General features: G+C 46.1%; 1 protein-coding gene across 2 annotated transcripts in view; it reads right to left on the bottom strand.

The window, feature by feature from the left end:
• Positions 1–419: 419 nt before the first annotated feature.
• SYT15 (synaptotagmin 15) overlaps positions 420–10,783 on the bottom strand; it is a 119,794-nt gene continuing 109,430 nt past the window's right edge. The window contains exon 8 of one of the 2 annotated variants that reach the window (XM_069755823.1): positions 420–1,605. In XM_069755823.1, the coding sequence (XP_069611924.1) occupies positions 1,463–1,605 (143 nt within the window). In that variant the 3' untranslated portion in view covers positions 420–1,462. The remainder of the gene's footprint in view (positions 1,606–10,783) is intronic. The other variant, XM_069755824.1, reaches the window with a different exon arrangement.

Below are 10,783 nucleotides of genomic sequence, written 5' to 3'. Positions count from 1 at the left end.
AAAGGAGGAGACCAAAGCTCCTGCTAAATAATCCTGGAAATGCTCGGTGCTCGCCGAGTACACCGAGCACAGTGATAATCGGGTGGGTACCGAGTAGTGGCGAACACATTCGCTCATCACTAATAAACAACAATAATAAAATCGCAACAAAACACTAACCAGTTTAGTAACAATAGCAGCTTATATACTAGAGAGAAATGCAACAAGCAAAAAATAAAAAAAAACATTCCACCCATCTATAAACAAATTCATCTAACCATGATTTGCGGATCCTCATAATAAATCATCTGCAGCTTCATAAACTTTTTTTTTTTTTTTTCAAACCATAGCATGTAAAACTATACATTCATGGGGAAAAAAAAATGATGGTTTAAAGTGTATGGTTTTTCCTGCAAGACTATGACAGCTGAAACAGGAGTCAACGAATTCAGCATTTTATTATCAAGCGTAGACAAAAATAAATATAAAAAAGCAATTAAAAAAAAATTGTAGCAAACAGTTGAGTTAAACAATAGTCCATTTTCTGACTTTTTACCATTGTAATGTTGTGTCTTTAGCACATATAATCAGGAAAGAAAAACAATGTAAAATATAAACAGCTAAAATACAGTAATAACTATCCAGGAAGAAACACTGGTCGAGACACAAAGGTTACGTACATAGGCACCTTTGTGCCCACCACGAATGTATATGCAAGATTCCAGGAGCACCCTGGATGAAAACACTACTTGATAAATAATGCATGTAAGGCTACGTTCACATTAGCGTTTTGCGTGTTTGCGTCGGGCGACGCAGCGGCGACGCATGCGTCATGCGCCCCTATATTTAACATGGGGGACGCATGGACATGCGTTGTGCTGCGTTGTGCGACACATGCGGTTTTTTGCCACAAGCGTCGGGCGCAGAAAACGCAACAAGTTGCATTTTTCTTGCGTCCAAATTTCAGCAAAAAAAGGACGCATGCGTCGCAAAACGCAGCGTTTTTGTGTGCGTTTTGGTGCGTTTTTATTTGCGTTGTGCGTTGCGCCACCGACGCAGCGGCGCACAACTCAAATGTGAACGTAGCCTAACTTGACAAGTATTTAAATACATTAAACAATGAATACTATACAGCAATGCTTTGTTTGACAATGATGACGACAATAATTTAAAATTATACCAACGACAGTTTTTTGCTACTTTGACATGGCTAAAATTGTATGACACTACCTATCACTGTTGAATAAAACGTTGTCTCTTTCCAGATGATGAAAATCAATGTTGTAGACGTGACAGTCTAGCTAGCATCACCTCACTGATTTTCTTTTGAAAAGCTTATTCTGCATACCCAATCTGGTAGCCATGAACCAGATCTAAAGCTAAACATAGTGGAAGATTAACCTGATGAAAACGAACCAGTCTTCCCCCTCCTAAGCTATTTTCTCCCCATCCATGTGCCTTTTTGCTGTTTTGTTCACACTCATCAGGTGTTAATGCTCAGGGCATGCCATCTCTTCACCAACTCTTTGGGTTTGTTGAGCATTTCATTCCAGTGTTCCAGCTCTCGTCCTCGAGTATACATGAATGGTCCAACCACAACACGGCCCAGTAAGTTACCAGAACTTTCTAAATTCAAAAGAAATAGCAATTGTTAGTGCCTGTAAATATAAATGTGTATGCCCATTAACACTGGGACATGCCATTCTGATCAACAGGAATCCAAATTCTGGTACCCCACTAATCTGGAAAACACATTGGCAAATTTCCTACAGAGGAATTAGGCGTGCTGTACAGTTTCAAGTAAATGGGTGATCTAGAGTATGACACGTCAGAAAAACATTGGAAAAGAGATTGTGATCATTTCAGCTTATGGATTGAGGGTGTGCTGGCTTTCAGAAGCAAATGGTTTGTGAGCGATTGCTGCCTCGATTATTAGAATCCTCTTTTATTCCACAATAAGTTTGTTCAAAGTAAGAATTATACTGCTGGTTCTTCAACTACACGAGGGTTGACTAGATACCTTTAAACTTGGCCCCGGTATTAAAAAAATAGTTTAGACTGGAGTTCAATCTGTTCTTCAATTCCTTCCAAATCCTTATATAAATACATTTTAGAAGGCTAAGTAAGAAATCAAGGCAACAAACATCTTCTCAATCAAGTTATCTCAAGGCTTTTAAACAGTCATTCTGTATGTCTTCCCCCTCCCTGATTTACACAGCCAGCTGTGTCCAGATTACGCTAACTGGCATCTAAATTACCTTTAAAAGCCTAACTCTTAGCTCTGCAACATAATGTACAATTATTTAGTAAGCTAGACTTCTATACATGCTAGATGCTTAGAGAGAATTTTGTCCCTAAACTAAAAAAATACAAGTTTAAATAAAGCGCCGTGGAATCTATTAGTGACCATACTGGTCTACCACAGCTTTCCCAGTAACAAATTAAATTGGTTGCTCTGTCTAGTGTAGTGAATGAAGCCTATTCAGATGGATGGAGCTGAGCTGTCATAAGGTATAGTTACTAAGGACGGTGCTCATCATGGGAAAAGATAATTCTTAAATCCCGAACAATCCCCATTGAAATAATAAAACTGATTAAGATTGACTGTTTAAATGGACATCTGCAATCGATATTTTTCCAATATGGTGTAAAAATAACTGTGCTCAACCATTGACAATGTGACGGCTTGTACCGAGCTCTGACCGTAATCTGTTTAACTAGTGAGGAATTATATGGGCCAGGTGAAGGTTGACTAAACAGGTGGGAAGGCAATTCTATTTCACACGTTTCTGTTGCTGGATTTTCCATTTATGTTACACGACATGGAAATACATTACTCCCATTTGAAAAAAAATACTGATATATATCAGTATTTTTTTTCAAAATTTATATATATATTCCTTACTCTGAACAGGGTGGACACCTTAGGGCACGATCATACTTCCATATTTGCAGGATCTGAATGTCCCCAGCTCTCCCTGGATCCTGAATGTCTCTGTATATTGCATTGTTTTACTATGGTATGCACTGAATGTCCCCAGTCCTCCCTGGATCCTGAATGTCTCTGTATATTGCATTGCTTTTCTATGGGATGCACTGCTCACCCTTTACTTTTGCTTCTCAAAAGGAACCTGTCACCCCGTTTTTTCAAGAAGAGCTAAAAATAGCGTTAAATAGGGGCAGAGCTGGGCTTTGTGAGGCCACGCGTGCGCAGATGGTTCTTCTCGGCTTCCCGGGGCTTCAGGAAAATGGCCGCGGGATGCCGCGCGTGCGCAGATGGAGATCGCGGCGGCCATTTTCCTGCAGCCGAGATGCGAACTCGGCTTCAGGAAAATGGCCGTCGAGATCGCCATCTGCGCACGCGCGGCATCCCGCAGCCATTTTCCTGAAGCCCTGGGAAGCCGAGAAGAACCATCTGCGCACGCGCGGCCTCACAAAGATGGCCGCGCCCACCGATAAACGGCTGAATAGCGCAGATCGCGCTATTTTCCTTGAAGCTGTGCAGTGGATTCGCCACTTGGACATGCGCACACCACTACGCCACCAACGGAGATCTGGGGGAGAAACAGCGCTGTCACCACGCCCATATGGCCTGACCAGCGTGAGTGACAGCCCAAAACGGCGACTTTACAAAGGTATTTCGGCAGCATAGGTGGAGAATAAAGGCTCCAAAATACACTAATGTAAAGCCCAGCTCTGCCCCTATTTAACACTATTTTTAGCTCTTCTTGAAAAAATGGGGTGACAGGTTCCATTTAATGTATTTCACCTCCCTGGTGTCCTCCATGCACACCTCTGAGCGGTCAGTCTAACCCCCTCCCCCTTTAGGAGCTTTTGTTCAACTCTCAACTTATGTTCTGGCCACACACCCCCACATCCACTCACAGCTGATTCCTCTTACCAGCTCATATATTCAGATTCAGGAGTCTGCTCCAGATGTAGTCTGATCCATGAATCTTCCAAATTCCATCTTTCAAATTACATATTTTTAATTACTTTGAATTAGACTGAATTGGACTCGAATTGACCGGAAGGTATCAGAATACGAAACCACTACAATCTTTTGGTTTCTTTTCTCTTTCACTCCCATACTACTTTCCTTCATAAAATCTCCCGCAATACCTCCACCTAGTAAAGAACTAGTCATTCCTTCTTCAGTCCTCCCCAGTCATCTCACCTTCTCCTCAGAACTGTTCCACCACATGCAATCCTTTTTCTCCAGACACACATGGCCGCAGCATGTCCTATCCTGCTCCCACCTTCTAACGTTGTCTGCTACTTCTCATCTCTGGTGATGTATCCCAAAATCCTGGCCCTCCTCAACACATCCCCACACATTTCTAATCCTCTGCCACGATCCTCTGCACATTTTTCCAACCATAATACGTCATACCAATTCATCCAGCCCCCACTCCCGCGGCCCCCATACCTGGAGAACTAGGGAACGCACACTCTGTCTGCAACAAACTGCCATTTATCCATGACCTCTTCATCACCAACAAACTCTCCTTCGTCGGCCTCACTGAAACCTGGCTCACCCTCTCTGACTCAGCCTCTCCAGCTGCGCTTTCCTATAGTGGATTCCACCTCTCTCATACCCCTTGTCCTAGCAACAAACGTGGCGGAGGGGTTGGCTTGCTCCTGTCTGACACCTGCTCCTTTACTCCAATCCCGCTACCACCCTCCACTACTCTTCCCTCATTTGAGGTGCACTCCGTCCGCATCTATTCCCCCTCCAACCTCCAGCTGGCTGTCATCTACCGCCCCCCAGAACTAGCCATCTCCACCATTCTCGACCACCTCACCACCTGGCTACTTTATTTCCTCTCTGCTGACATCTCCACTATCATCATGGGTGACTTAAATATCCCCATTGACACTTCCACGTCAGCTGCCTCTAAACTTTAATGGCTCACTGCCTCCTTCGGCCTCACTCAATGGTCCTATGAGGCCACTCACAAAGATGGCCACATGTTGTACCTCATCTTCCCCTGCCTCTGCTCCCTTACTAATCTCACTAACTCACCCCTTCCTCTGTCTGGACCACAACCTACTGACATTTTCTTCCCTCTCCTCTCCTAGTGTGCAACCCCCACTCCACAAACTCACTCACCCTCGCAGAAATCTCAAATACCTCAACCTACAATCACTCTGAGTCCCTTCTCCCTCTTACAGACATAGCCTCCCTTCATGACAGATGCTGCTACCACTTTTTATAACACCACAATAACAGCAACACTCGATTCGGCTGCCCCGCTCATGCATATCAAAACTCATACAATCAACTGGCAGCCCTGGCTGACCAGCCTGACCAAAGAATTGAGACGGACTTTCAGGATCGCTGAGCAGAGATGGAAGCAATCCCACTCTGCTGATCACTTCACTGCATACAAGCAGTCCCTCGCCAGCTTCAAGTCCACGCTCACTGCCGCAAAACAAACTTTCTTCTCATCTCTCATATCCTCCCTCTCAGGCTCAGACTGGCCCACCGGAGAACCAGAGGAATCGACACTGATGCTCAAAGTCCTGGAAGAAGCCCTCAATGTCGCCTGCAGCCTCATTAAAGGGCTTGAAGTCTTTGCGGGACACTCTGGGAAGTTCCCTCATGGTGGATGCTGGGGTTAGAGTCTGTCTGGAGCTTCTAGCTGCTTCCAAAGCGATCTGCCTCTCCAGCAATGCCATCTCCTGAGCTCTGTCCTCGGCTCTGTGAATGGCCTTCCTCTCCCTCTCCTCGGCTCTGTGAATGGCCTCCCTCTCCCTCTCCTCGGCTCTGTGAATGGCCTCCCTCTCCTGAGCACTGTGAATGGCCTCCATCTTATAGTCTATGGTGGCCTCTTCTCCCAGCAATGCCAACTCCTCCTCGTACCACACAACCCACTGACTTTTTTGGGCATTTACCTCCGGCTGCAGTCTTTCCTCCATTTGCTGTGAGGATCCTTCCTCAGCGTCATCTTGCAGGCGAACTCCTTCCAAAGCCTCAATGAGCTGCTCCTTGGAGAGTCCCTTGTAGCTGACTCCCAGTTCACGGGCCTTTGTTTGTAGGTTCACCGCAGTCCACTTCTTGTACTCTGCGGTGCTGGTTCCCGATGTTGATGGGCCTTTGTCCTCCATTCCTTCTGCTCTGGTCCCACCGCTTGCCACCAGTTTGTGACGGGGTGTACGGCAGAGCAAGAAGGGACAACAGGCCAAGGGATGATTCAACAGATTTATTATCAAGAACGCTGGAACAACACATGCAGGTAGATCTACAGAATCCACAATTAGTCCAATGGAACAGGTTCAGGGGCACCTCCCGATAATCCTTGTGCCAGGTAACAAAGCAATAGTCCACAATTAGTCCAAGGGATCCCAAAACAATCTCACGAACGATGAGATATGTCCTCAGCTCAAGTCTCGCCCCGTTCGCTTCCGCAGTCCCAGATGGGCGTGGGGTCTTGCCTCAGCTAAGAATCCCCACTCCTTCTCCTTCAAGGATCAACTCACATCTGATCTCAAAATAAGAATGGATTGTCTGAGCTCCTGAGATCCGCCCATGAAGGGGGTAGGGGTTACACCTTCTATTCAATGGTTGGGTCCACCAGAAGATTCTAGACTGGTGGGCTCCAGGCAGTCTATGTAATATGTACATTTGACTAGCCACCCGCTGTGAGGAAGAATGGCTATTCCTCCACTAGTGATGTTGATAAAGCTTAATTACATTAGAGCTTAGGGCTGCAAGTATTGGGGGAAGGAGAGATTGTTACAGGTGAACTCCCAGCCAAGAAAATACATAAATTACAGCTAATAGAAACCAGAGAACAGTTACATACATCAAATGGCATATTATTCAAATACAGGACAGGGCAAAAGTACATATCATGACAATGTATGGTAGACAGCCAACCTATAATTAACTATCCTGCGGTATTTGAAGTAAGGCATAAAGTCAGTTACTTCCTCGGTAGAGTTGAGCGACCTTGACCTTTTTAGAGTCGAGCCGGGTTTTGCGAAACCCGACTATGTCCAAAGTCGGGTCGAGTGAAATCGGCCGATTATGACGTAAAGTCGGGATCGACCGAAACACGAAACCCAATGCAAGTCAATGGGGCAGCATAGTCGGCAGTGAGTGGGGGCCAGGAAAACACCTAGAGTGCCCATTTTAATGTCAAAACCATCCATTCTTCTTAATGAAGCTTGTCAAGCGTAATTTACCTTATAATAATTGGAAGGCATTTGAAATTGGGGGTCATTTGGCTAAAGTTGTGGGGGGTAGGGCTGGTTCAAGTAATTAGTGGGCCCAGGAAATCTGGACCACGTCACGGCAGTGGAGCAGGGAGAGGTAAGTATTTCAACTTTGCAAGTGCTGTGAACCTGAGCAAGCAGGGGGGGCCCACTCGTTGGCATTGGCACTGGCACAGGGCCCCTCAAAGTACAGCGGTGTGTTTGCACGGCGGGGGCGCCTCCCACCGGCAGCAACACTTTTGCGTACTATGAGAGGCCCTGTGCCAGTGACGTCGCCAACTAGTATTCCTCCCCCCACCTGATGAAGGAACCTGCACTTTCATCTGCACCTTCCTCTTTGTCCCCGTGTAAGGTGGTATGGTATGCGGGAAGAGCAACCTGACTTTCAGCAGGGTCACAATGTTGTTGTGTAGCGTGCACGGGGAATGTTGCGTTATGGGTCAATGTACCAGCAGACTCATCTATCACTGGCTGGGCAATGGGCACGATGAAGTGGAAACACAGATATAGGCCCAAAGAAGAAAGTGGGCTAAATGCAGTTCAAAATTGGTAACACAGGAATAACCAGGGGGCATTGCAGTGGAGGACAACTGGAATGAGAGGCTGACACAGAGAGTAGGGCCAAATCAGTAAGTAGTCGAAATGCAGTTCAAAATTGGCAACCGTAGTAAACAGGCGGCACAGCTTTGTTCAGTGGAGGAGAACAGCAAGGAGTGGCAGACACCGATAGTAGGCCCCAAACCAACTAGTACGCCAAATGCAGTTGTTCCATTTAACCACAATTTAATGAGAGCCTGAAGATAGAAGCTCAGGAAAGGCAACCTGGGGAACACCTTGGAGTGTAACACACCATCTCTCTCCACCCCATACCCATTTTGTATGGCCTAATGCAGTGTACTTTTCTACAACTACTAAACGAGAGTCGGAAGACCGAAGCAATGGCAAGGAAACCTGGGGAACACCTTAGAGTGTAACACACCCTCTCTCTACACCCCATACCCAATTTGAAGGTCTAATGCAGTGTAGTTTCCAAGAACTACTAAACGAGAGCCGGAAGATCGAAGCTCAGGAAAGGCAACCTGGGGAACACCTTGGAGTGTAACACACCCTCTCGCTACACCCCATACCCAATTTGAAGGCCTAATGCAGCGTAGTTTCCAACAACTACTAAACGAGAGCCGGAAGATCGAAGCTCAGGAAAGGCAACCTGGGGAACACCTTGGAGTGTAACAAACCCTCTCTCTACACCCCATACCCAATTTGTAGGCCTAATGCAGCGTAGTTTCCGACAACTACTAAACGAGAGCATGAAGATCGAAGCTCAGGAAAGGCAACCTGGGGAACACCTTGGAGTGTAACACACCCTCTCTCTACACCCCATACCCAATTTGTAGGCCTAATGCAGCGTAGTTTCCGACAACTACTAAACGAGAGCCGGAATATCGAAGCTCAGGAAAGGCAACCTGGGGAACACCTTGGAGTGTAACACACCCTCTCTCTACACCCCATACCCAATTTGAAGGCCTAATGCAGTGTAGTTTCCAAGAACTACTAAACGAGAGCCGGAAGATCGAAGCTCAGGAAAGGCAACCTGGGGAACACCTTGGAGTGGAACACACCATCTCTCTACACCCCATACCCAATTTGAAGGCCTAATGCAGCGTAGTTTCCAACAACTACTAAACGAGAGCCGGTAGATCGAAGCTCAGGAAAGGCAACCTGGGGAACACCTTGGAGTGTAACACAACGTCTCTCTACACCACGGAAGGGATGATTCTTAGGAAGGAAGGCTGTTGGAAATAAGCATTGCGCGTCCGAGGGTGATTAGATTCTTATTAGGTATATACTCACCCTCGGACGCGCCCTGCTTCTTTATTTGGAATGAATGTTTATTTGCAATGTGGTGTTGACTTTCTCTATTATTTTGGTAATTAATGATTTTATTATTTTCATTATTTTGCATCTTCTCGGCAATAATATAAAGAAGACGCGACAGGACAACACTCGGTGGATGCCATATGTGTGTTTTCAATTTAAAAAAACTTTCAGTTAACTACTTGCAGGAGAAAGTAATTGTAGCTGGTGGCCATTTTTAGTACTGTACCAGATTTTAGTTGTGTGTTTGTTTTTAATGTTAAAATGTCTGCATTTGATATCTCACCAGCATTTTCTTTTTTATAAGCAAAATACTTATTTTTATATTTTCTGATGTTGGTTCCAGGGGTACACGGCCAGCAGTGCCCTGGTCAGTGTAGTAGTAGTTGAAAGAATGGACCGCAGACAGGCATCGAAGGCCTAAAATAAAAACACATGGCTGTAGGCAATTTTAAATTGGTTCCAGGGGTACACGGACAGCAGTGGTGTGGTCAGTGGAGGCCTAGTGGAAGGAGTGACCGCAGACAGGCATCGAAGGCCTAAAATAATAACACATGGCTGTAGGCAATTTTAAATTGGTTCCAGGGGTACACGGACAGCAGTGGTGTGGTCAGTGGAGGCCTAGTGGAAGGAGTGACCGCAGACAGGCATCGAAGGCCTAAAATAATAACACATGGCTGTAGGCAATTTTAAATTGGTTCCAGGGGTACACGGGCAGCAGTGACCTGGTCAGTGTAGTAGTAGTTGAAAGAATGGACCGCAGACAGGCATCGAAGGCCTAAAATAAAAAAATTGGGCTGGCTGTAGGCAATTTTAAATTGGTTCCAGGGGTACACGGACAGCAGTGGTGTGGTCAGTGGAGGCCTAGTGGAAGGAGTGACCGCAGACAGGCATCGAAGGCCTAAAATAATAACACATGGCTGTAGGCAATTTTAAATTGGTTCCAGGGGTACACGGACAGCAGTGGTGTGGTCAGTGGAGGCCTAGTGGAAGGAGTGACCGCAGACAGGCATCGAAGGCCTAAAATAATAACACATGGCTGTAGGCAATTTTAAATTGGTTCCAGGGGTAGACGGGCAGCAGTGACCTGGTCAGTGTAGTAGTAGTTGAAAGAATGGACCGCAGACAGGCATCGAAGGCCTAAAATAAAAAAATTGGGCTGGCTGTAGGCAATTTTAAATTGGTTCCAGGGGTACACGGGCAGCAGTGACCTGGTCAGTGTAGTAGTAGTTGAAAGAATGGACCGCAGACAGGCATCGAAGGCCTAAAATAAAAAAATTGGGCTGGCTGTAGGCAATTTTAAATTGGTTCCAGGGGTACACGGGCAGCAGTGGTCTGGTCAGTGGAAGTCTAGTGGAAGGAGTGACCGCAGACAGGCTTCCAAGGCCTAACATAACAAACTTGGGCTGGCTGTAGGCACTTTTAAATTGGTTCCAGGGGTACACGGGCAGCAGTGACCTGGTCAGTGTAGTTGTAGTTGAAAGAATGGACCGCAGACAGGCATCGAAGGCCTAAAATAAAAAAATTGGGCTGGCTGTAGGCAATTTTAAATTGGTTCCAGGGGTACACGGGCAGCAGTGGTGTGGTCAGTGGAGGCCTAGTGGAAGGAGTGACCGCAGACAGGCATCGAAGGCCTAAAATAATAACACATGGCTGTAGGCAATTTTAAATTGGTTCCAGGGGTACACGGGCAGCAGTGACCTGGTCA

This window comes from Ranitomeya imitator, chromosome 2, assembly GCF_032444005.1.
Source record: "Ranitomeya imitator isolate aRanImi1 chromosome 2, aRanImi1.pri, whole genome shotgun sequence".
In the NCBI taxonomy this organism is placed as follows: Eukaryota; Metazoa; Chordata; class Amphibia; order Anura; family Dendrobatidae; genus Ranitomeya; species Ranitomeya imitator.
This window is presented reverse-complemented; position numbering and strand designations above follow the sequence as displayed.